This window comes from Ambystoma mexicanum, chromosome 4p (assembly GCF_040938575.1).
Source record: "Ambystoma mexicanum isolate Mex_15411 chromosome 4p, UKY_AmexF1_1, whole genome shotgun sequence".
Classification (NCBI taxonomy): Eukaryota; Metazoa; Chordata; class Amphibia; order Caudata; family Ambystomatidae; genus Ambystoma; species Ambystoma mexicanum.
The window spans coordinates 786253490-786280163 of record NC_090927.1 but is presented as its reverse complement, the minus strand read 5'-3'; the positions used below and the strand labels follow the sequence as shown (position 1 = coordinate 786280163).

The 26674-nt window shown below is 46.4% G+C and overlaps 1 protein-coding gene across 1 annotated transcript in view; it reads right to left on the bottom strand.

The window, feature by feature from the left end:
• MRAP2 (melanocortin 2 receptor accessory protein 2) overlaps nt 1–26674 on the bottom strand; it is an 880612-nt gene that overhangs the window by 253617 nt on the left and 600321 nt on the right. The window contains exon 3 of the mRNA XM_069606331.1: nt 23338–23437. Coding sequence (XP_069462432.1) covers nt 23338–23437 — 100 coding nt within the window. The remainder of the gene's footprint in view (nt 1–23337; nt 23438–26674) is intronic.

Genomic DNA, 26674 nt, shown 5'->3' with positions numbered 1-26674 from the left:
ACAAACAGCACCAATGCCGTGTTCATAAGACACACTCCTATGCTGCTAAAATCATTACCCCCTTGCAAGACACAACATTACAACAGTGCCATGTCACCCAACCCCTCCCCAGCACCGCCACCCAACACACCATGGCATGACATGCCATTTGAGAGGAAACAAAGTCATCCCCCAAACATGACACGTGTCACAAAGTACATTGTCCCTAATGGAAACAGGCCACACACAATATGCCCACATGAATGTAGAAACAACAACACACATGACCAAATACTTACCACAATACAATCGACATAGCATAAACATGACAGTACTAAGGCAAAGGATACGTAGTCTTACAACATGAGAATGCCAGCACATCCACCACCTCCAACTGTACATTGTTGTTGCCACGCACATCTGGAAGTCCACTGCTCACAACATGAGCCCCATCTCCAAAGTGGACGGCCTTGCGAAGACATGAGGAATGAACCTGCAAATCAGGAGGGAGACATGGATGCACAAGCACACATCAATACACCATGCAGTGCACAATACAACAACAATATGCACTATGAATGTATACACAGTATTGACTACAGACTGCCCACACAGCTCATGGGAGTCCAACGTCACTGTGTAATTCACTGTCACTTGGGCACATGGAAACGGGAAGCAGGAGGGGTGTGTGTCTCACTGACCCAAGCATCTAACCCAAACTCAGGACAAGCCTGCATGTGCCTAGCCGGAATACAGTGGATGCCCACGGGAGCCACACAAGGCAACACACTGCAATAAAAACTCAAAAATCAAAAATCAAAAATCAAAAATGGCCATGTGTGGGCCAGTGGGGGTGGGGGAGGCCACCCAGGAGGTCTGAGGACAGGGTGCCCACCAACAGCCACCTGCGTGAATGTTGCGAAAAAAAAACACCTCCATGGGCTCATGGCCTGCACGGCTACTAAATAGTGGGAGATTCACTGCTGGATTCGCTCTCCTCAACCTCTGCTGCTGCTGCCACAGGAGGTGGTGGTGCCATGGGAGGCAGCCCACGCAATGCCCTAGTTTGGTCCTCCATGGCAGCAAGCATGCGGGCCTGGAAGGCCTCGTTCTGGAGGGATATGGTGCTGAGATCCCCATGCAACACCCGACGTGTTGCCCGGACCTCCGCCCGAGTTGCCTGCATCTCTGCTGAGAGCGTACGGGTGACGCGCTCCAGCAGCTGTTCCGTCCTAGTGACAGTGGAAGCCTCAAGGTCCACAAGAGTCTGCCTGAAGTGCCGGACCTCTCCCCTCAGGGCTTCCCTCTGTCCCTGGGCATCTATAGAAATTGATTCCCTCAGATTGTCCAGGGCCGCCTGTCTGTCCCTGTTGGACGCCAACATGTCCTCCCTGACTGATTGGCAAATGGAGTCTGTTTCCTGCTGTAGTAGCTCCATCTGCCTTTCTGGGGGGACAATGGAAGTGGCCACCCTCTCCATGGCTTGAGCAATCATTTCGGATGATGCTGCCTATTGGTTGGCCATACCGTAAATGGATTGCTCCCATGCGGTATTGCCTGGTGGCGGACGGCCATCGCGTTGGCGGGCACCACACCTGTCTGGGGCAAGGCGAACTGCGCCTTGCTGTGTCGGCACTGCCTGAGGCTGCAGGACTGCATTTCCCCCCTGAACTGCTGGCCCAGGAACAGGATCAGATGTTGCGGAGTGTGGCCCTGCATCCGTAACCACCACAGGCGCACCTACCAACACTGACATCCCCATAGTGGGCTCTACCCCTGGTGCAGGTGGGTCGGACAGAACAGTATCCCTTCCATGAACACATACCTGTGAATCCACATAGGCCTCATCCGAATCAACACCTGAAAAGAGTTCTGGGGAGGTGCAGCCAGGGACACCCCGGGACAGTATGGCTTGCAGCAAGAGAGGGTTCTCCCCCACCACAAAACCACTTCCCCCACTGGTGCCTGGTCGTACTTCAGATCCCTCCTGGGCCTGCACCATCTCCTCTCCCTCAACAGCATCAGGTGCGTCATCCTCTGCAAAAACAAGAAAGACAAAAAATGGAAACAGGCATTAGCACCATGGCACGCTATTAGGCCAGACAAGCTACAGTACCAGTACTTGATTTACACATGTCCCACGTGACTATAACCCTCCCATGCATGCACTGTCCATGAGTTGGAAGTGGAGGAAAATGTCAGACACTGATGACTCCAAGATGGGAGAGCAACACATCAGCTGCATGCTGGCTAGCAGTGATATCACACATTGGCCTGTGAGTGGCATGTCCAATACACATACATGACACATGCCATCACACAGATGGCATGTACCATGGGCATGTCATATATGTGCCAATGGGGCAGAGTGATGCGAAGTAGAACCAGGTGAATTCCTACTATCAGCCTGAATGGACACAGCTAAATACGGAACAATGTGGTAGCAAGATGCCACTTCAAGGGCAACTGGCGCAATGTAGTGCAGAACGCCTACTGTGGCCAGAAGGGATACTGTAATACCCAAATCCGGGGCGCAGAATGCATTGGATGAAGCACATGGGTGGGACAAAACACTCAGGCACACACACCCTGACCTGGCACTCAACCAGATCCCCTCCCACAAACTACATACACATGGATCACACACACATGCATGTGCACTCACCGGACAATGCCTCGTAATCTGGCAGTTCTCCCACACCTTGGATCTGCTCCTCTGTGACGTAGGTCCCAGCAACATGCTCATGTAGAGTGAGTTCTATGTCCTCTTGTGGAGACCCACCTCCAGTCACCAGAGTTGCGGCATGACTTGAGGCCAGCTTTTTCTTTGCCCTACGCTTAAGGTCGTTCCAGCGCTTGTAGCACTCAACAGCTGTGCGCCTCATAAACCCAAGGGCACTTATGCTGTCCGCGATGGACTGCCAGTGTGCCTGACGTCGAGCAGGTGTAATCCTACACCCTGAAGTGACCAACATTTCGGCGTCATGTTTGGACACATACTGCACAAGTGCATCCAGTTCGGCATCATTGAAGCTAGGCTTCCTTGGCGTGCCGGACCATGTAGCCGTGTCGGGGTCATCAGCCTGTACTGGACGAGCACTCTTCCTCTTTCTTTTTGTGGGTGGTGGGGATCCGGAGTGCCCTACGCCGCTCTGGACACTAGAGGCAGGAGCACCGGTGGACTGTGTAGTAGTAGTGTGCGATAGCACACTGGCCACATGACTATCTGCAGGCGTTAGCTGAAGTGTGATTATGGCAGGGGGAACCTCAGTCTGATGTACCGGGACCAACACTGTCCTTGCTGGGGGAGTCAGAGCTGGGGTGGACGGAGCTGCAGCTGCCCCTGCAGCCTCCCCACCCCGCCTACTCGGGGAAGCAGATGACATGGCTGCCCCTGTACCACGTGGCCTGGTGACACTGGCTTGCGCCGCCACCCGTGGCCTAGACTTGACGACCTGGAAGTCAGCCTGGGGGTCACCCTGTGCTAGGTCAGGTGCCACAACGGGCCGGTCCAACAAGGGCTGAGCAGGGATGGTGTCAGCCACGTTTCCCTCAACCATGGGGTGGGGGGGCGGTGTGTGTCCCTGACTGGTCCTCCACACGTGGGGGGCTTGGGGGAGTCTGCAAATCCTGGCCACGTTCCCTACCGCGCCCACCACACCCTCCTCTTGAGGCTCGGCCACCTTTGCCACCCTTACCACTTGCTCGCCTCCCAGCCATGGCACTGATGGAGTTGTGCGTATGGGAGTTGCAGTGGACAATTGTCCTGGGCAATTGGGGGTCAAAGGGGTAGGGTACTAGATGGAATTCGTACCCAAGTGCTCTAGCAAGGCTGTATGTAACCCCTGGGGAAAGATGACGGGTCACGCAACGCACAGGCACCCCTAAAACAGAAAATGACGTGCACGCGACCCCTCGTAGACCACGTGCATGGGAAAAGGAACCTGCACTACGCTGTGGCACCCAGAAACACAAAAATGAACGTATGCGTGTCACACGCAGCCTACAATGACTTCTGAAGGGGTACGCTACACACGGGGCTAGCACAGTTGGTAAATACGAGCGCAACTCACCGTCTGCCTGGGAAAAGAGCGTGAAAAATACGCGCATGTGCGCGTTGGCAACACCCCCGCCAAAAGAAGAATTGTACACTGTCTGAGGAGACAGGACAAAAGGAGAAGTCAACGCTGTTTGAGGAAACAGGTCGAAGAGAAAATCAGAAAAATACTGACAGAGGTAACAGGGAGTACGAACTAGAAACGCTGTGAAGTAAATCGCGTGTGAACCGACAAGAAGTACAGATTTCACCCACTCGCTCTCCACGGGAAGCACGTACAAAGAAATGACGTACTACACGCACCTTTTAAACCGCACCACACGTCCAACGTCACTTCCGCGTATACGCACTGAGGCACTATCCTCCAATCACGCAGGCTGACACTCGGACGTGCAGTTTTTGGTCTTGTAACATTCCCCCGGGTACAGGGACACGCCCGCGCGTGTCACGTCACAGACGCGCCTGCGCTGTCAGGGCCTTTGGTCCAATGGAATTGCGTACACAGGCCAATCGCGTGTGGAACTTCTCGCGCACCCCTGAAATACACGCACACGCTCCCCCAGGCCCGATCGCGTGTGGAACTTCTCGCGCACCCCTGAAATACACGCACACGCTCCCCCAGGCCCGATCGCGGGTGGAACTTCTCGGGCACCCCTGAAATACATGCGCCCAGGACAATCGCGTGTGTGAACACCTGCGAGCCCCTCAAATACACGCACCCAGGAAAATCGCGTGTGAAAGTTCTCGCGCACCCCTGAAATACACGTACACACTCCCCCAGGCCCGATCGCGTGTGGAACTTTTTCGTGCACCCCTGATATACACGCGCACAGGACAATCGCATGTGAACACACCCGCGAGCCCCTGAAATACACGCACCCAGGCCAATCGCATGTGGGACTTCTCGCACACCCCTGAAATACACGCACACGCTCCCCCAGGCCCGATCATGTGTGGAACTTCTCGCGCACCCCTGAAATACACGCACACGCTCCCCCAGGCCCGATCGCGTGTGGAACTTCTCGCGCACCCCTGAAATACACGTGCCCAGGACAATCGCGTGTGTGAACACCTGCGAGCCCCTGAAATACACGCACCCAGGCCAATCGCGTGTGAAACTTCTCGCGCACCCCTGAAATACACGCACACGCTCCCCCAGGCCCGATCGCATGTGGGACTTCTCACGCACCCCTGAAATACACGCACACGCTCCCCCAGGCCCGATCGCGTGTGGAACTTCTCGCGCACCCCTGATATACACGCGCACAGGACAATTGCGTGTGAAAACACCCGCGAGCCCCTGAAATACACGCACCCAGGCCAATCGCGTGTGGGACTTCTGGCGCACCCCTGAAATACACGCACACGCTCCCCCAGGCCCGATCGCGTGTGGAACTTCTCGCGCACCCCTGAAATACACGCGCCCAGGACAATCGCGTGTGTGAACACCTGCGAGCCCCTGAAATACACGCACCCAGGCCAATCGCGTGTGAAACTTCTCGCGCACCCCTGAAATACACGCACACGCGCGCCCAGGCCAATCGCGTGTGGAACTTCTCGCGCACCCCTGAAATACACGCACACGCTCCCCCAGGCCCGATCGCGTGTGGAACTTCTCGCGCACCCCTGAAATACACGCGCCCAGGACAATTGCGTGTGTGAACACCTGCGAGCCCCTGAAATACACGCACCCAGGCCAATCGCGTGTGAAACTTCTCGCGCACCCCTGAAATACACGCACACGCGCGCCCAGGCCAATCGCGTGTGGAACTTCTCGCACACCCCTGAAATACACGCACCCAGGCCAATCGCGTGTGGGACTTCTCACGCACCCCTGAAATACACGCACACGCTCCCCCAGGCCCGATCGCATGTGGTACTTCTCGCGCGTGTAGAACTTTGGCGCACATTTTTTTCCTGCGCAGGGACGCTACCGCCTGCTTTCGTGTGGCGGACATGTATGGGCCTGTGCGCGTCTTTGGCCATGCGCTGTTTTTCCCTATTCGATTCCATGAATACGTGTTGTAGGCGAGCGTGTGGGCGTTCTGTGCACTTGCCTCCTGTCCTTCCCCCTTGACGCCCACATTTTCACGAGTTGTTCCCCATTCTGCGTGTAACGCCCCGCGTTACGCCTACTTTTGTTTTGTGCGCCGCGCTATGTGCGAATTCGCTGTGGCCTTATCGCACGGCGTTCGATGACCTGTGCGCCAGCGTGCGTCAGCGTGCGCCGTGCACTTTTTCAGCACACATCCCACATTTTGCGCGTGCACGGACTTCCATGAATAGATGTGCGATGTTTTCTGTGCGATAATCGCACTTGCACTGCGATTTTCGCTATTTCACTGCGAATCGCACGTTTTCGCATGCGTGCGTCGTTTTTTCGGCGCACATTGATTCCATGAATCGGCCTGTTAATCTTTTCAGAACTTAGCATTTTACGCTTAACTTGAACTTTTTTCGTAAACCATAAATTAAACTGCAACCGCATAAAATCTTGTCCATGTTTGATTCTTTATGTGATTCTAGAGAGGCTGGAGCTTTGGGAGATGATCTAAATGCTGCTTATTTGCTAGTATTTCAAGATTTTCGCACATCTTTAAAAAGGATATTTCATTTTCTGCTTGGGACCCAGGGGGAATACTTCTTAAATCCTGCTGCTCGATTACTTTCAATGAGGTCTCAGGAGAATAAAACAACTCTGCTGTGCACATCGAGTTAATTAAATACATTGAACCAAAACATTTTCATAAATTCAAACAGGAAATTGAACCCCTGTTTTTACTCACATTATTCTTTTCTTTAGTCTTTCCATTCCACATAATGGTCCATTCCAAAAGCAGCTGACAGTGTGCTGAAATAATGTCCTGACTCCATTTCTCGGATCTCATATTCACACATCTCAAGTTATAAAGCAGGAATTCGTGGCAGACCATACCTGTGTTTCCCGCTGAAGTAAGCACTTTGTAGTATCTTTCCTAATCCGCACAAACTGCGTGCAACTGCACTTCACGCCATATTTCGATATGGTGCAGCACTGCAGCTTTTGCAGGCCCCATCTCTTTCTCCTCAATGCAGAAGAAGACAAAGTCCACACTGTTCCACACGACTAAACACCCACCACCGACCTAAGAGAGCCTGAACCAAACTGCACCTGACGCTGCACTTCTCATCTCCAAGCCCCTGCCTTGCCATTGTGTTCATAGTATCAAGATACCACTTCAGTCGAGAAGGTTGCACTCTACAAATTATATTATCATTATTATTATTGTTTTTAATCTTATAATAATTACTATTAGGAGACAAATTACTTATATGAAGGCGGTGTGGTGCAGGGTGTGAGAGGGAACGGCATAGAGAGTCGAGGCCTAGTACATGTCCTATGCTAGGGACAGGCAGGGCTGAAGTGGGCAGGGGGCAGGGTAGACTGAGCAGGGTGAATGTCGTTCAGGGCAGGTGCAGGGAGAGGACGTAGGAAGGGGCAGGCAGTGATGGGTTCGGATAGGAGTTCAGGGACAGTGACTGGCTCAAGGCTTGGGAGGTGGAAAGCTGGTGGGCGGTTTGTGATTGGGAATGAGGTGGTGAGAGTTTTCATGTCAAGCACACATAAAGGGAGCGGGGAATGGGAGCGATGATCAGGGGTACGCAAGGGACACACATGTCAAACTGAGGAGGACTGTGTGAGCCTTGGGTGGACCTACATGGTGTGTTCAGAGAGAGGTTGTGAGATGGTGCGATTAAACATCAGTGGGATATGGTTTTCTGGGCAATGGCAGGATGGCATTCAAAGAAACGGGGGACCAGGTGACTGCTCTTCTGGCAATGAGAGGTAGAGACCAGCTGCATGGAGACCTAGAGATGTTAGAAGCAGAAGTGCATGGTGTGCTGGGCCAGGAAGAATTGGCATGGGTGTAGCTGGAAGGATATGGCGGGAGTTCTGATATGGTTGAGGAAGGCAATGGAAGTATATTATAAGAGTTGAGTATACCGACTGCAGAATCGATGGTCGGTGGTGTTGGGTCAGTATACAAGAGCAGTGGACAGAAGGGTCAGAGGCGAAAGCAGCTAAGGATGTTGTCAGGCTGCCGAGAGTTGAGGACATGGCAAGGTGGCTGGTTGTTTGGACCGCGATTGGAAACAGGGGGAGGTGGAAACTAAAGAGATGAAGTACATATACACAGAGGATGTCGAGGAAGTATCAGTTGGGGTGGGCCCTTGCAAACGGTAAACAAGGAAGAGTGCATGTAAATCTTGGAGCTTCCCCATAATGGGAATGAGGGGATGTTGTGAAGACATCTTGAAGCAAGACACAGACAATAGATTCAAAGTTCAACAAAAGTAATGTATTTCCTTAAATGCCAGGATGGCCTAGCCTGCCTTATGTTTAGGTGGGAGTGCTCTACCTAACGAAACTAAGGAAAGTCTGACTCAGTAAGTTAAACTTACAAATCTGTTTGTGTCCAATACCTATAATTGCCCAATTAAAGCCAAACAATGTGTAGGGATGTCAGTAGTAAAATAAACAGTGGTCACAATAAAGTTCTGAGCTCATTCCAGCTCCAGGATTGCTTTCCAGCTCCCCTTCCCCAAGTTGAAGACAGTTTCACAAAGTCTCTGCGTTCCCTTCTCTAGAAAGGCAACCTACTTCCAAAATGGCTTCAGGAGTCTCTTCTCCTAAGGCCTCACCAAAACGTATAACTTCTCAGGTTTCCCTCCCCCAAGACATCAACTTGCTCAGCTTGCCAACTTGTACTTAAGTTCAGTCTCTCAATATGAAAAGTAGTTCTCGGTCAACTTTATACTCCTTTTAGTTCTGGACAATTCATATAGACTGCTTTTTTCTGCTTCACTTTAGCAATCTCTTTCATGCACTTGTATTCATTTTCTGTATGTTTCTTTGGCTTTAACAGATAGGGTATCCCCAGACTAGGTGCAGTTGTCTGACCACACAGTCCACACGGTCCACACGTTCCACCTACTACAGGTCACGTAACCGGTCACCCTAGGCTTGCTTGTCCACAAAGGTTCTTCTGTAACTGCACATGTGTTCTGGTTAACACTCACTTGGCTTTCTCCTTGCCAGCCTTTTGGCTTTGCCACAACATGATTTCCTCTGGCCAGTCTCTGGACTTTGCCACACTGAGTTCTTTCATACAGTTCACTTATTGTGCTCTTTTACCTTAACCACATTGCTCTCATACTCCTCAGCAATGTTCCATACTGGTATTTCATAAGATTTGTTCTTTGCTTTCAATATAAAGTAAATGTACTTCGGACAAACTTGTCAGCTGTTCATAGGTTTATCAAAAGCGTTGATGTGCTGATCAAAAGCCTTCTTTTAGTTTGGTATTCAATAGTTCAAAGTTCTTACCTCTTTGCTCATAGTTCCTCTTATTAGTAGTATGCATCACAACCCTTTACTTTGTTCACTGTATCCTGCGCATGATCTTTCGTTCATTCGGCATTCACCTTTGCCACGTAACTGCCCCCAGGTGCGCCACGGTTTGAGTGTTCCCTTCTGCTTTCTCAATGGTCCCTGGCGTCTCCTCCGGGTGGCTGTCTTCTCTTGCTCTGCTCCGCATACATGTTCCCGATGGATAGCGAGCCCTGCTCACAGTTCACTACTCTCTCTCTGTGGATTGCCGGCAGTTCCGCTCGCTTCCAGCGGATGCTGCCAGTAGTTTACAGCTATCGGATTTCTTACTCTGGCTCACAGCTACTGCTGTGGACACTGAACCAGTGAGGCTCCTCCACTGTGGCCCTTGCACAGCCCCTCCAGGCATGAGCACCACAGTTCCTTTTGGATTCTTGCTGGCATCCTGGTTTCCCGACAGGACCCTTGTCGACCGCCTCTTTCTCTGCATGATTTGCCCCTATTCAGGCCTGCAACGCTCAGCCTGGCTTCTCTCCTGATGGTCCCTCTCTTCACCTTGTTGGCTTCACCTTTTATACAACTGCAACCGTTTGACAGGTTGCAGGTGTGTGTCCTCAGGCCCAATTGCCTGGCCGGCATAGGGACAGGGATAACAATATCCCATAAATGTGGCTGGGTTCATCATGGAATGGAAATGGGTAATACAGTGTCTCACCCAAGGACATCCCCTTACCATTCCCCAAGTCTACCCTAAACAGGTGATCCTCGCTCACTCAGGATCCAAAAAGGATGGCCTTTCCCTGGCCACCTGAGTAGAGGATGTTGGGGAGAAGGAAGTGTGGACATCCTCAGGTTCCTCACATAGTCCAATGATGGGACTATTGGAAACATGGGGGCAGTGGAAAAGGGCTGCAGGGGAGGAGGGAGAGAAAGGCGAAACAGAAGGGGCTGTGGTGAGAATGGACTGAAGAGAAGGTGAAGATGTTTGCTTATGTGAGGATTATGAAACCATTAGGGGCCCACCTTTTGGACGACACAAATGAAAGGATGAGAAAGTGGGAAGTTGAGGAGATCTCATCTTGCTACATTAGGTGCTGCAGTGTCCTCATTTTTTATTTCGGTTTATTTATTTAGTTGGTGACTCTTTCTGAATAAATGTATATCATCTGGAATGCACACGTGAATTCTGGGGTACTAGCAAGGGCTAGGTATGATAAAGAATTGTAGGCTAGCATGGCCGACAATGAGACTGTGTTCTGTGGTAAGTTGTAAATGGATTGTGCCCATAGTGGATACTGCCTGCTAGTCCAACACCATAGGCACCCATAGCCAGGTGCCTACAACTGCCTTATTGCTGTTTTCAGACCTGAGAGGGGTGGGTTGGGACAACGGTTGCTGAAGATGGGGTTTATTTATTTATTTTTGCATTTGTTAAGCTCACTAAACCCAGACACATCAAGGCACTGTGCTGTTCTGCTGTTGATATAAATAAGGAGATGCGCAGCAGACCATATACCAAGTTCTGGCCCAAATAAAATAAGTGCAGTGGGAGGAATTCAGTCACCCGGGGTGCGGTGACTGAGGAACAGCTTCTCTAAGGGGAATTGGGGTAAGGTCTCTAGCTATATAGGTAGGGGACAACAATACTGGGGATGGTTTTCAGTAAGGGGTTCAGTTGTAGAGGTGTGCCGTTTGTGGTGGGGAGGTAATATGAGAGACTGCAATTCATGAGGGCAACATAAATATAGCTAGCACGAGAAGGACGTGTAGTTGTCCTGTTTACAACTTGGCTATTGGAACACTTGATAGTGCCCTCTTTTGGGGGTGTCTCGGAACAAAATAAGTTTTAGTTGGTCCATCACTTATCCTAACCACAAGGCCATTCAGTAAATGACTGAATAGATTAGGAGGACTGCACCGTCGAATATGCCAGCATTGATCAATTGGTTTATTTGTATAGCGCTCCAAACCCGCAGGTATCTGGGCGCGTTACAATATTGCAGAAATTACGTACAGAAATTACATACATAAATTGCATACAGACAGTAATAGGGAAATCACAAGTATTTACACATATGTACACATAATAGCAGGTGTTACATACAGATAAATACACGGATCATGAGCTGAAAACATATTTATACATCACGGCAGAGGAGCCAGGATTTCGTGCTCTTTCTAAAACTAAAGTAGGAGGGTTCTACTCGGATGTTAATAGGTAGTGAGTTCCAGAGTTTAGCTGCCATCACTGGAAAGCTACTTCCACCTGCTTTCTGGAGTTTATATCCAGGTACATTCAGGCAGTTTGAGTGTATGGTTCTCAGTGGGCGATCTGAAGTTTTTTGGTAAATTTGTCAACTAGATATTTAGGGGCATAGTTGGCTAGACATTTATGCATGAGGGTTAGCGATTTAAGATGAATCCTATCTGTGACTGCCAGCCACTTAGTGCTGCGCCTGACAGCTGAGATGTGCTGAGTTCTGGGAATATTGAAAACTGATCTTAAGGCATTATTCTGTAGGGTTTGGAGTTTGGCTATGTTGTATTTACTGGAGCCTAGATATAGGGCGCTGCAGTAGTCTAATTATGATAAAATTAGAGCTCTGGCCAGAGTGGTACAGCTGGCTGTGGATAGGAAAGGCCTGGCTGTGGATAGGAAAGGCCTACAAACGTTAATTAGCTTACAAGTGTAAGCTGTGGCAGAGGAAATGACATGGACCTATATCTTTAGATTCAGAGCAGAGTTGAGGTAGAAGCCCAGGGATTTACCTCGCTGGGAACTTTGATATTGTTGCCATCGATGTTGAAGGAATTAAACTGATTACTTAGATTGTTTAGTTTAGTTTAGAAGAGACGACGAGGAGAAGTTCTAATAGCCCTCTTCCAGCAAGCTGACGTTTCTCCAGTCATATCACATTGGGGCCTGATTAATAGAAAATGTGCATAGACCTCGCAAAGTACTCTGCGCGTAACACCACTTTGTGCGTACCTGCACGCAAAAGCATGTTATGCGCGTACTGCGTATTGGAATTTCAACTGCAAAATTACCCTGCGCGCAAGAAGCGGCTGGAACGCCCACGACACAGCTGCATGCAAAGGAGATCCAGCCACATGTACCAACCTTTGTGCCCTCCTCGTCTGCGAAGTCATGTACTCCGGAAATAATGCGTGCCATCTCCCCGCAACCAAGACAGCACCCCGGCAACACTGTCTTGGGTCCCCCACGACCCATTACTTCACCCCAAAAATATGCGTTGCATGACTCGCAACTCAAGTCAGCCCCCCGTATATCTGCATGCGAACCCCTGAAAATGAAGGCTGCAACCCACTAATCTGCATACGTGCACCCCTAACTGCAATTGGCACTCCAACTGTGTGCCCGCACCCCTATATTCCTGATCAGACCTTGCCTTTGCACATTTATTCCTATGCGTTTGGGACTTTGCGCATGCCTTCATGTGGCAGTGAGTTCATGAGATTTGCATTGTGATTTCCCCGACGTGTCGTTACATGGTCAGATCCATGAACACGCTTGGGTTTGCACAGTGGTGGGCGTGCAATTTCCTTGCGCAGGCCGTCCCACAACAAGCCCATGTAATGCCTTGTTCTTCCTCATTTTGCGTGGGGAATGGGGAATATTCATGTTCCGCACCCTGTGTACTTCTTTGCGTAGGCTCCACCCACACTTTCGCTCGACTGCATGCAGAGACAGGATGGACCTTCTCGAAGTACCCGGAAGGACCCGGAAATGCATGCAAAGTGAGTTCCATTAATCAGTAAATGGACTTTTGCATGCTGAAAAATTCCATAAATTAGGCCCTTAATCTCCGAACATTGTTAATAATAGGCACCTTTTTCTGCTTAGAGTTTCTCTTACTAACTAGAGCCAACCCAACACATTTCGAAGTTTCCTATGGTTTGAAAGACATTAAGCTGATTTGAATCAATGTATATCTACTGTTCAAAAAAGGTGTAACACAATTCCAATCATAGTGATCCATGCGCTCAAATTGAATTGAGCCATTTCAATCAGACATTTACTGACTAGGCTTGATTCCACTCACGAGCCATCTCTATAGTGGCTCAAGTCGAATCAAATAATGTTTTTCAATGTTCAAAATGGTTTTTGCGTGGAGCACCTTAAGGCTGGACCATCCTTAATGAGGAGATCAGAAATAATGTACTTTATTTGGTTTAAATTTCTGCATATCAAAACGAAAATATTTCCTATATAAAAGATATATCTAGCTAAAACATACATACAATTCCAATGTAAAATAAAATAAAAGAAGTGTAGATGAGGGAAGGTATTCGAGGTAGCATGTTCTTACATTCATTGTGGTTCCCCCATTTATTTCTGTACAACGGCAAGCTCAAAGATAGTGAGTGTTGGAGTCTGGATCTGGGGACACTGAATTGTCAAGTAGATGGCAAACACACAGAAAAAAGGGATTTTGGGGATGACAATTGTGGATGAGCTACAATGATGTGGTTGTTCGGTTTTTGAGGAATTTTGTGGGGACAGCTGATCCCAATGCTTTGTTCACTACACCGGAAGTAAGGGGCCATCCGTGTGTTATTTTGGCACCTGGTACAGAACAGTTTGTTGCAAGAGGCGGGCGTGGATGCCCTAAAAAAATGAGTGGGGAATGAATACTGCTCAGTCAACAATGGCCAACACAAAGGTTGACTGTGCGCCTTTCATTTCACGCAAGGTATGAACGAGATCTGTAATGGGGAAGAAATGGAAAGGACAAAACAAAAAATCAACGAAGAACTGGGTTGGTTCTGTAGGTATTGGAACCGTGCGGTGCTAGTACACAAATGGGTTAAGGAGCAGGCTATTGCTGTGTTCAGACAGGACTCGGTGGAACTGCCATATATGTGGTGGCACTGAGTGAGTGGGTAGAAGAATGAGTTTGGTGCTGGGATTGGCAGCCGGTGCACAATAGGCAGTAGGGCACACTCCCCTCCCCTATAAGCACTGACCACCTCCATTCTGTTAAGCACAATACTCCATTTCAGGAGCTCTCTGCATGACACAATGATTGATACTATTTGCAGGGACAAACGTACTGCAGAACCTCAGTTGTGGTCTCGTCCTAAGTGGAGGCCTACAATGCTTCTATCCCTGCAGCCAGCATGTTGCGGCAAGGAGGAATGGTTGTGAGGGCATTCCATTTTGACACTCCTCTAAAGTAATTTTTGTGGGTCATGCTGGAGGATGGAATCAGGGAGGGAACTCCCTCCATGCTTCCTGCTTCTCCTTCCGTGTGGGCCGAGGATGGTAAGCGGAGCTGAGAGGACCAGACATGAGACCAATTGTCAGACTCGCCAGGTAAGTACAAAATAAAAGTGTGCATCTGTGAGTATTGTGTGAATATGTGTCTCGGTGAATGTGAGCCGCCTGTGTAGGTGTGTGCCTGTGTGTGTCTTTGTATTTATGTGAAGTGTGCATAGGTGAGGCGATTTGGAGTGAGTGTCTGATATGTATGTGTGTGTGCACATGCGCCTGTGGAGGGCGGGGCCAGGGATGTCATTTTACAAGTGTGTTCTTACTGGGGAAAATACTGGCATTTTTGAGCAAAGTCATTGCAAGTGGGTAATGACAAGAGCAGATATTAGCGTGTTGGTGTAAAGCTACAACAAGTGAATTATTACAGGGGCAAATACATCACAAGTGTGTTCTTACAAGGGGACCTTGCATTTTGGGGCAAAGACAATCTAAAATAGTGTTCTTATAGAGGGAATACTGCCATTTCTCAGCAAGGCCATTACAATCCTGTTCTTAGAGGGGCCAATACTGACATTTTGGGGTACAGACATCACAAGTGTGGTGTCATCTGAAGTTTTCCTATCATGCGCCAGCTTCCCTTCCACCGGCAGTGAACCCTGCCGAAGCGAAGCACAAGCTTTGCTCAGTTGTTTCGCCCACACGCACAACATATTTTTTAAAATTATTTGGTTTATTATAAATCTTTCATTATCTCACATCATTTCCTGAACATTTTTTACAAAAAATGTTTCAAATATAATTGCACTCTTTAAAAAGCTTTCAGAGTAGAAACTTCCATCCAACAATGCACAACTCTAAAAATCAGGGTCTTTTGCTCTCCAATTATCAGCGCTGTCATTCGTTCTTGTGCAGTGAGCGGCTTAGCATTGATTGGTAACATATCTCTATATTTAGTCCTCATATGAGTCAGGGCTTGACAGTCCATTAAAAGATGGTGTAAGGATTATTGGGTGTTACAATCATCGTAAAAGCAACAGATCTGCGCTGAAAATCAATTGTTTCCTTTATGCCAACACCTCTATTGTTGGTAACTAGTTTAATCTTAATCGAAGAAAGAGGGCACAGATCTTTGGGCATGGACTTTTTTAAGGTACCTGGGTAATTGATTTATGGCACGAATTTCTATCGGGCAATTAATAGAAACTTTTTATCTTGCCTTTGCATCTTGCGTGTCAATCCAATCTTTCCATTGTACTTTTTTCTTGATTGATAAGGGATTAGTCTTCAAAATTTCTAATGCACCTCCAACACTTCTGTCCACTGAGTGCATTTGAGTTTCCAACTATTAAGGATCGTATTCTGAGACCTAGGTGTAGTACATCTCAATATATCTATTGGTGGAACAAGTTCATTTACGATGGTTTTGTGGTAAAGATCAAGCGATTTTCACAGAACCATTGAATGCATTGATTGAGTTGCAATCTCATATCTTATTCATGGTACTGGGAAAGATTGAGGGAGTGCAAGAACGTTTCTCCAAAAGAGACCTTCTAACAAGTCCCAAATGCGCCAGGTTAGATTCAAGGCTGCTTACGCACAAAATAATAATATCGGGGACAACCTTTTGTCGGTACAAGGTGAGCACTGGGATCAGGGAAAATGTCCTGTATTTCTTATGCAGCCCAAGAGCATGTGGGGCCAAAGACTGTGCCTTTATTTTCAAGGCTGCTTCCCACTCGTGCTCTCCTATACATGAATTGATCCAGAGTCCCATGTATTTTAGTGTTGGAACTTGCACCAATTTGTTAGGTCCCAAGAATTCAGCCAGCTTCCGTTTGGTGGCACCTTGTTGGCTACAAAAAACATTGTTTGCGTCTTTGAAGTATTTATTGTTAGCCCATTTTGGTTGAACTAGGTGGCAAACGCAGTCAATCGTCTTTGCAATCCTATCTGGGTTTTATCTAGGAGGACTAGATCATCAGCGTAGATCATTCATGGCACCAATGTGTCATTTAAGATAGCAGTATTGGCTCTTATTCTGTTCTGGTGTGCCGCTATGTCCGAGATGTATAATTTGAATAGTGTGGCAGCTCTGCTTCAGGCCATTCCACGTGGTGATCTTATTTGTCACCACTGCTTGTTTGGAGACTCTCACCTGGATCGTGGTGTTTGAATAAAGGGCCTGTATAGTGTCTATCAGATCTAGCGGACAGTTCCAAGTCCGAAGTTTGTTCGATAGATTGCCTCGGTCAACACTGACAAACGCCTGTTTTAAATCAATGAATACTGCAAAGAATTTGGTTTTTGCGCTTATCATTTCCAATTTCAACAAGTTAAATACCATGATATTAAAATGAGTGCCCACGCCCTTCACAAATCCAGTCTGTCTATCGTCCCTCCTGTTGTTTTCAATTGACCAATTGGTGAGTCATCGCAGAAGCATTGCAGCAAATAGCTTTCCTAACAGGTCCAATAATGCTATGGGATGAAAGTTAGTGGTACTCACCCTATCCCCTTGTTTAAAAATTGGTATTAAAACCACATTTTTCCAGGTCAGGGGAATCTGTTTTGCTTCCATAATTGCCTTGAATAGAGATTGACAAAGGTCAACCCATGCATCTGGATTAGATTTTAAAATCATATTAGTCAGGCCATCTGGGCCTAGGGCTTGTGATGATTTTAAGTGCTTGATTTGGGTCAAGAGTTCCTCACGATCCCACTCAATTTCCCATTTTATTTGTTGAAAGTCCTCAGCATGGTTTACCCAAGTACCTCTCTTAGCATGTAGATCTGTAAAATGCTTCACCGAGGCTGACTTGGAAACATCTGAAGTAAGTTTGATTATTTTGCCTATTCAGAAGCAACCAGAGTAATCTAGAGTTTTTATTAGCCAAGATTTTGAGAATACACTCTGCGCCCCACTGCAACCGTTGAGCTTTAGACAGAGCCAATTTTTGTATCTTTGTTTACTTCTTTTAGCTCGAATCAACCGATCTTCCTGTCCCTCAAATTTCAATGTTCGTTAATTCAGCTCGGAATCCCTTCCTTTTGTCAACCAGCTGCTGATGGTAAGCATGGTCATTATTGGAGAGTATCTTGGGGCCTTTACGGTCCATCATTCGATATGGGACTAGCAACCACTCATAGTCTAGAATGGCATTCCCAACCTTGGCACTAGTCAGGTATTTTGAAGTCAATAAAGCAGCTTCTTCCAGATTTATTCTTAGTCTATTTTTCCCATTTGTGACATGTAGAGTTGGTAAATTCTTCAAAGCGAGTCTTTCTTGGGATACTTTCCAGGTTAGGGTCAGCATTCAATGGTCACTCTTAGTTGTTAGGATAACTTTCATAGTATCCAGCTCTGGGATCAATGATGAAGAAATAAAGATGTAATCCAGATAAGCTAATGATTTTCTTTTTGCCAAATTGGCACTGGGTGTATATCTTCAGTCAGATGACCATTTATCAGTAGTATAGATCTGTCCTGTAATTCACTCAGTAATTCACTGTAATTGAATGCCTTTAAATTGATGGATTCTTGCATTGACAGTAAATTTCCAGTCTTCACCAAGGTCAGCAGACCTGAAGAGGGACGCCCTGCTGGCCCCAGAAGAGCCGGGTTGAGGAACGTGAGATATCCATCACATAAAGGTTGTTTTTGTAACCACGTCTCTTGCAGACAGGTAATGTCTAAAGTTTGGAGTTCTGCGTTTCCTTGTGCAAACAAATGCTGTGTGTATTCCACAAGCACTGCTTCAAAGTAAGAGCTTCTAGTGAACGTCGTTGCTAGGCTACTTGTGAGGCTCTTGTACTTGATTTACTCTGAATCCCTAGGTCACAGAAAGCTGCGGAAGCTGTCTTTCTCTCTGTTTCTAACAGTTCTCTCACCTTTATGGCCATCCACTACAAAGTTGTTAAGTAAGAGATGGTTCTTCTTCTCGTTCCCAGCTTCGTCGATTTCTTTCTTTTGTTGATAATTAGCAGATTCATTCCGAGACCTTGTCTTTGACATTTCTTTGTGAATGCGCACATTTGCTTTACGTTGTGTTTCGGACACGTTTTTCAAACATGTTGGTCCCGCTTTCATTCACACACCCTTCTCTGTCCATTTCAGTTTCGGTATCAGTTTCAGGCCAATGACTCATACTTTGAAAATGTGTAGTGCGCTTGTGCATTGCATTATGAGTAACACGACCCATGCCAGTGAACGCTTTGTGCATTCGCCTTGCGTATGTTTCTCAGCAGGGCTGAGTGAAATGTTGTGTCGAAATTGGATAACTTGTATGTGGCCCACCTTATATAAATGCAGCCTTACCTCCACGTCTCCATCACACTTCTTCTATTTGGGAGAGAAGTACTAGCAGCAGCAGCAACTTATTGCAGCAACAGCACCAACCCCTTCTTGCACCAGCAGCCAGGACCATCAGGAGCAGGACCACCACCAGCAGAAACCAGTTGGAGCAGTGTCAGCAGGCTTTAGCTCATGGATGTGGAAGGATGAAATTCCCCACTGTAAGCAGCAGCAGCACACCACCACAGCAGGAGCAGGACCGGTTTCCTGGAAGCAGAGCAACGTCAGCAGATGACAGCCTTGGCAGCTTACTGTCTGATGTGGGCTTCAGTGAGAGCATTGAAGAGGAAGGTTACCCCTCCCCCCTTAAACTGAATGCAGTGTAGACAGACCCCCTCCCCCTTAAACCGAGCGTAGAAAACTTGGTGGGGTGATTAATGCCTTCAAATGTGCAGAAAACTAGAATTATAGTGCTTTGTAGGAAAAAAGTGCTTTGAAAACCAAGTTATGGTTATAAGGTCAGAATGTTTTAAATAATGAAAGGCTTGTTAAGTAGTACATAATAAGTATAGGGGACTGAGCTTCTGAAAGTGCCTCAGCAAGAAGACTACAATCTCCATTTATGACCCCAATCACGGCACTGAAATGTGCTTGTCAGGTGCCTGATGTTACTGCTCTATTGGGTTGTGGGATCCCAGCAGTGCTGACACAGGGAAGCAAGATGCTCCTTGGGGGCTTGGTTCAATCATGCTGGTTCTGTGGGTTGCTCCTGGGGTGTGGTAAAATGCTGCTTCAAAATGTTTTGCCCATTGCCCATAAACACACCAAGAAGCATCACCCTGAAGAGTACCGGGCTATGAGGAATGAGGAGTATCAAGCCGACGAGTGCCCCACCCCTGGTTCACACTTAGCAGAGAAGTAAGGACATGACCAATAGGAGCCGGGTGATTGAGTTGAGGTGCGAAGAAGCACGCAGACAAAAGCTCCATCCCGGCCAACACTCAGCAGAGTAGAAGAGAAGGACAAGACCAGTATGAGCTGGATGATGCATATGCATATATACACACAAACACACACATACACACACACTTTCCCAACTAACCACCACTTTGTATTTCTTTTCTCCCCAGGACTGCTGAGAGAGAGTGGTGGCATTGGCAGAGTAAAAGGTGTTGATAGGGCTCCACCAGAAGACAAGGAATCAGTCAGACCAGCACTCCAGGAAAGGATAAGTACCTAGTCTTTCTTGACTGGCTATTGATTATCACCCTTTCTCTTTTCTTTGTCTTTTACACACACACAAGCACACACACACTTTCCCAACCAACCAGCACTTTGTCTTTTGTTTTCTCCCCAGGACTGTTGTGGGTTAGGGGGGGTGATGGGGCCCTGCCACAAGACAAGGAAGCAGATAGACAAGTAGTCCAGGAAAGGATAAGTACATAGTCTTTCTTGACTGGTTATTGATCATCTCTCTCTCTCTTTTTCTTTTAGACACACTCACATAAACACACACTTTCCAAACTAACCACCACCTTGCCTTTTGTTTTCTCCCCAGGACCGTTGTGAGGGAGCGATGTTGTTGGTGGGGCAATGGGTGGTGATGGCCCCACCAGAAGACAAGGAAGCTGGCAGACCATCACTCTAGAAAAGGATAAGTGCCTATCCTGTCTTGGCTGTTTTTGGACTCTCTCTCTCTTTCTCTTTCTCGTTTTCTTTTACACAAACACACGCACACTTTCCCAACTAACCACCACTTTGTCTTTTGTATTCACCCCAGGACCGCTGTGAGGGAGCAGTGGCATTGCTGGCACAAGAGGTGATGATGGGTTTCCGCCAGAAGACAAGGAAGCTGGCAGACCATCACTCCAGGAAAGAATAAGTCTTTCCTGACAGTTTGTTTACTCCATATCTCTCTCTTTGTCTTTTACACAAGCACACATGCACACACACAAACACACTTTCTCAACTAACCACCACTTTGCCTTTTGTTTTCTCCACAGGACCATTGTGAGGGAGCAGTGTCATTGGCGGGGTAATGGGTGGTGATGGGGCCGCGCCAGAAGACAAGGCATCTGGCAGACCAGCACTCCAGGAATGGATAAGCATCTAGTCTTTCTTGACTGTTTTATGACTCTCTCCCTTTGTCTTTTACACATACACAAACACACACACACACAAACACGTTCCCAAATAACCACCACTTTGTCTTTTGTTTTCTCCCCAGGACTGTTGTGAGGGAGCGTTGGCGAGGCAAGGGGTGGTGATGGGGCCCAGCCTGAAGACAAGCAATGAATAAGTACCTAGTCTTTCTTGAGTTTTTTCGTACTCTCTCCCTTTGTCTTTTACACATACACACACACACACACATAAACGTACACACACACACACACACACTTTCTCAACTACCCACCACGTTGTCTTTTGTTTTTTCCCCAGGACCGTTGTGAGGGAGCTGTGGCATTGGTGGGGCAAAGGGTGGTTATGGGGCCCCATCAGAAGACAGGGAAGCTGGCAGACCAGCACTACAGGAAATGATTATGTAGGTACTAGTCTTTCTTGACCTTTTTTTTACTCTCTCTTTGCCTTTTACATACACACACACACACACATGCACCCACACGCACACTTTCCCAACTAACCACCAAAAGAGCTACACAAAGTTTCTCGGTTCACCATGCAAAAGCAACCTGGATTGAAAAGAAACATGCAAAGTTTCTTGTGCCGCAGCACAATACTAGCACAAATAGAAATGAGTCATGGTAAAGTTTATTGTTTCGTTCTGCAAAACCAACACAGGTTGGAAAAGAGCAGCGCAAAGTTTCATGTAGCACAGAGCAAAAGTAACACAGGTCAGGAAAGAACAGTGTAAAGATTCTCATGTTACTGTGCAAAACCAACACGGGTCGGAAAAGAAGCACACAAAGTTTCTTGTGGCACAGCTCGAAACCAACATGGGTCAGGAAAGAACCGGGCAAAGTTTTCCGTACTGTTGTGTGAAACCAGCATGGATTGAAAACACACAAAGCTTCTCTTTCTGCTACACGAAACCAACACGAAAATGAAACAACACACGGTTTCATCACATGATACAAAATAAAACCCAAACCGTTTTTCTTGTTTCATTGCACACACTGCGCAATGCGGTGGGGCACGTAATTTACTGGGTTGATGGTGGCTGGTTCGCTTGGATGAAATCGGTCATTGGTGCACGAAGTTCCCAAAGCTCTGCGCGAACCACAAAAAAAACCTGGCAAAATTTTATGGTGGTGAAATTTCAGTGGTGGCGGCGGCTCATTTCATGGAACGGGCAGGAGCGGATTCCAGTGCAAATTTTGGACTTTTTTCGCTCTGGGGGTGGAATTTTCACCCAGCACTTGTTAACGGGGAAATACTGGCTTTTTTGGGCAAAGCTATCAGAAAATTCATTCTTACAATGGCAAATACTTGCATCATGGGTGTGTGCTTGTGGTCACAGTACTGCCATTATTGGGCAAAGCCAAGATGAGTGTATTCTTACAGTGGCAGTGATGGCCTTGTTGGACAAAATCATCATAGGCATGTCTTTACAGTGGTAGTAATGGCACATTGTGGGTAACGCCATCACAGAGGATGTCCTTAAAAGGGCAAATACTGGCAATAAAGTCAAGATAAGTGCATTCCTTCACAGGTAGTAATGGCTTTATAGTGCAAATCCATCATGAATGTATTCTTACAACTGCAGAACTGGCATTATTGAGCAAAGCTAACACAAATATATTCTTACAGTGGCAGTACTGGCATTATACAGAACATTCTGGCATATGTCGTGGGCACCATCATCCTGAAAATATGCCGGAAAATACTCATGTGTACTGATGGTGGCCTCTCATTACATTGGCTATTTTCATAGGTCACACTGCAGAACTGATTGGATGGCATTTTACCACTTTCTTTTTTAGAAATTGTCCTGAAAATGCACCATTTTAATTCATTAATTTAAAAAAAAATGTATTGGTAGAGCCACACCGCCTTTCTCCCCTTAGGATTGTTTGTGCTCCATTACTATGAATAATCCTGTGCACTCATTAGTGTGATTTATTTACACCATATTGCAAGAAATCACCAACCATCAATTAAAGTTGGGGATAAGAAACGAACTAAGACTTTCCTGAATTCTGGAGTTACAAGTTAAATTCGGTTACTTAATATAAGAGGAAGTTTGTGCAGTTTCTGGGACGTTAGGCAGAGATAGTTACTCCTGGCTGGTGCAGGGTAAGGCTTGCCTGGGCAGCAATTGGACAGGTCACGAGCATTTGAAGACGTGTTTAAGCATAAAGAGTAATGCACGTTGTTAATATTGAGAAGAGGACACGTTTAGTAATGTGCGTCATATGCGTGCTCGCTGTCAATGGCAGACTCACTCTTGGTGCGGTGCTCCTGTCTTCGTCAGCAACGTTAGTACAAAAAACATGAAAATGACGAAGACGGCAAGACCAACCCAGAAGCCGATGACAATGGAATCTGCAAAAGAACCAAGACACATGGTTACTTAAATTTGTCGAAACTGATTTTTCATATATTAATCCAAATACATGAAGTCTGCATTTGATAAAGTTATGTTTTTTTTTTATATTTGAGTTTCTGCGTAACGGTCTACTTTTAGAAACGCAGCAGCAGTACTCCTAGGCAGACCATTAGAATCACATTCATTATCTGCAATTATGCTGGTGAAATTGGCCTAGTTTTGCGAGGTATTGTCAGTCAAGGGCACAAACTGGCAGGTTCCATACATAGGTAATTGCGTATGATTTTAATGTCAGGCAGACGATTGCGAATGCTGATTTTGGACATTCTTTCACTTGTTTCAAATGTTGTTGTCCTGACCTTCCTTGAAAGCTCCCACTGACTTTCTCTGAACCTATACTCGATGAGTGCTGTATTTTGCTGAGAATTAAAACATAGAAATGTACAATTTCTCCTTCCACTGGTTTCATTGCAAATATTGGACCTCTTGATATTGATTTTCATATTGATTGTTTATTTGTATAGCGCTTATGCACAATGTGCTTCAAAGCGCTTCAAGGAGGGAGGGAGCATGGGAAAATACAGTAACATTCTTACAGGTCCTCGAAACAAATCAGAATGTGAAAAATAACTATCAAATCATAATAGATAGTACAAGTGCATGGAACAATAAGGGAGTGGAGAGGGAAGGAAAAAAAGGAGAAAAAATACAAGCAGTAACATTAGTATGCCTGGTGGCAATTGTTGCAGGGCAAGAGTGACAAGAGTGACAAGAGTGACAAGAAGAAGGGGAGGAGGGGAGGTGGGGAGAAGGGAAGAGGAGAGGAACACAACATTTGACTATCTTAAAAGGGTCAGCGACTTACCAAGATAGTGCTGGGGAGGGAGTGGGAGGAGAAAACAAGGAGGGAGGGGGGAGGACAGACAAGCTTTTATCAGAAGTCAAGGGACTGTGATAAGAGTAAGTGCTACAATGAAAGAAAGATGAAAGAGGTGAAAGAGGGGAAGGACGAGAGGCTGAAGGGGGCAGGCAGCTACAATCAATACGCCAGACGGCAATTGGGGTAGTGCCTAGCTACACAGGACAGGGGAGAGAGAGGAAGGAGGGGAGGGGAAGAGGCTGCAAAAGACAGGCACCTGCAAATTACTATGCCTGACGGCTGTTGGGGTAGTGCCTAGCTTATACAGGACATGGGAGGGAGAGGAGGGGGGCAGGGGGAGAGGCTGCAAAAGACAGGCGACTACAAATTACTATGCCTGACAGCAATTGGGGTAGTGCCAGAGATTTACAGAAGGGAGGGCAAGGTGGAGAAGGGAGGGGAGGAGAGACAAGGGTGGGGAGGAGGATAGGGGAAAGGATGCAAGGCAGGAAGGGGGTGAGGGGGAAAGGGAAACCTCACAGAGGGCAAGGGGGGTGAGAGGTGGACTTGGCAAGTTAGGCTGTAATTATGTGTAATTTCTGCAGAATTACCACCAAACTCAATTGCCATTACACGACTAGAAAATGTACAGCAAGTTTATCGAGAGTCTAACAGCGGTGGTAAAAAGTGACTGAAAAGTGGCAGTAATTGCATTATCACAATTTTTTCCCATGCCACAAAACTTGTAATAATGTCCATTGTTTTCCAAAATACTGTTTCCTTGTATGCAAAGTTAGATACCGTAAAAATATCAACCCGAATATAAGTCCACAGATTTATGGCATCTTTTGAAAGCCAGAAATGCTTTACACATTTTCATAGTCAGCTATAAAAACCTGCACTGTGTATAAAAACCTGGGCGCACCAATTTTAATTGAGATGGACTGGTGTCGGAAACATTTTCAAATAATACAAATGTCTCAGAAAATCCTTTACCCACTTAGTTTCAGCAATTTCTCAATTATATGTGATTAATCATTTGGTGAAGTCATCAATATCAAAAGTTCAATCAAGTCAAATTTGGCAAATGTTATGACTGAGTGTTTAGTAACAACAACATTAAGACAGCGAAGATAAAAGGCTCAACATGTGTTTCAAGGGGAAGTGTCATCTACCTTCCCTGGCCGGGCCGTTTTCTTCAGGACATTCTCTTTTCTTAACACAACAATTATACAAAATCTCCAATTGTGTCATATTTCTGATTGTTAGATATAAACAGAAAGCGCAATGTCCAGACTGGAAAGACAAATAACCGGCAAAGCAAGTCTACCTGATTGACAATCAAGAATACTCTTAACCCCAAAAATGTTTACAAAGTTCCATTTTGAGTTCATTCCTCTGAGAAAGAAATCACCATAAACTTGAATTGTGGTAAACATTTGCCTCAATTGAATGCACAATGAAGCTATTACAAGTGTAAGTGGTACAGTAGCTATCAGCCAACTCTATGCACCTTAGATTGATTTCAATCTTTATTATAGGTTTTTGGCTGGATCAAGCTTCAAATCTCATCTGAGCTTGAGGGAGAAATGTACACATACTACACATGTCTACTAAACCACCTTTTTGAAAAAATGTCTTGTAAGTTGGTGTAGGCTTATTGACACACCAAATCATCTGATCAAGTCAGGTTTTAGAATATCCACAATGAAAAAATATATCATGACCATTAACATCACTAAATTATATAGGGCATTGGTGGAATATTTGTTAGACATTCTGAGGACCATAATTTACATTACATTAGTATTGAGTGGGCTCCCAAACTGAGTTCTAGTTTCATCTGGACCAATAGTCACCATTTAAGATAAGACAACTCATCTGAGATTTTTCTTAATTCATGTAAAATTCAGAGAGAACTGGTGTAATCACTATTTCAGAAATTATGGGAAATGACATACTCTGTGAATAAAATCAGGTAAAATATCCCCTACTTCCTCCCTCTGAAAGCAAGTAACAGAACATTCTACTCCTGGCTCTATATTTGTTGTGACAAAGGTATAAGTTCAAAAGTTCTATGGAAAACTAGCATGAATTTAACAAACGTGTTGTTAACTAAACCTCACTATATATCCACTTGTGGGTTTCTGCATTATATCAGTGCTATGTGTGACAAAGTCCCCTGCCTAATCTTGAGTACCAACATTGGGGTGTGTGAAAGCATTATGATGCAAGACACAGAGAACAGATTCTGAATTCAAAACAAACACTTTTATTTAACTTAAATGTCAGGATGATTGAAGGCCTAACTTCTATGCTAAGGTGGGATTTCCCTACCTAAATAAAACTAAGGAAAGTCTGAGTGAAAGAGTTA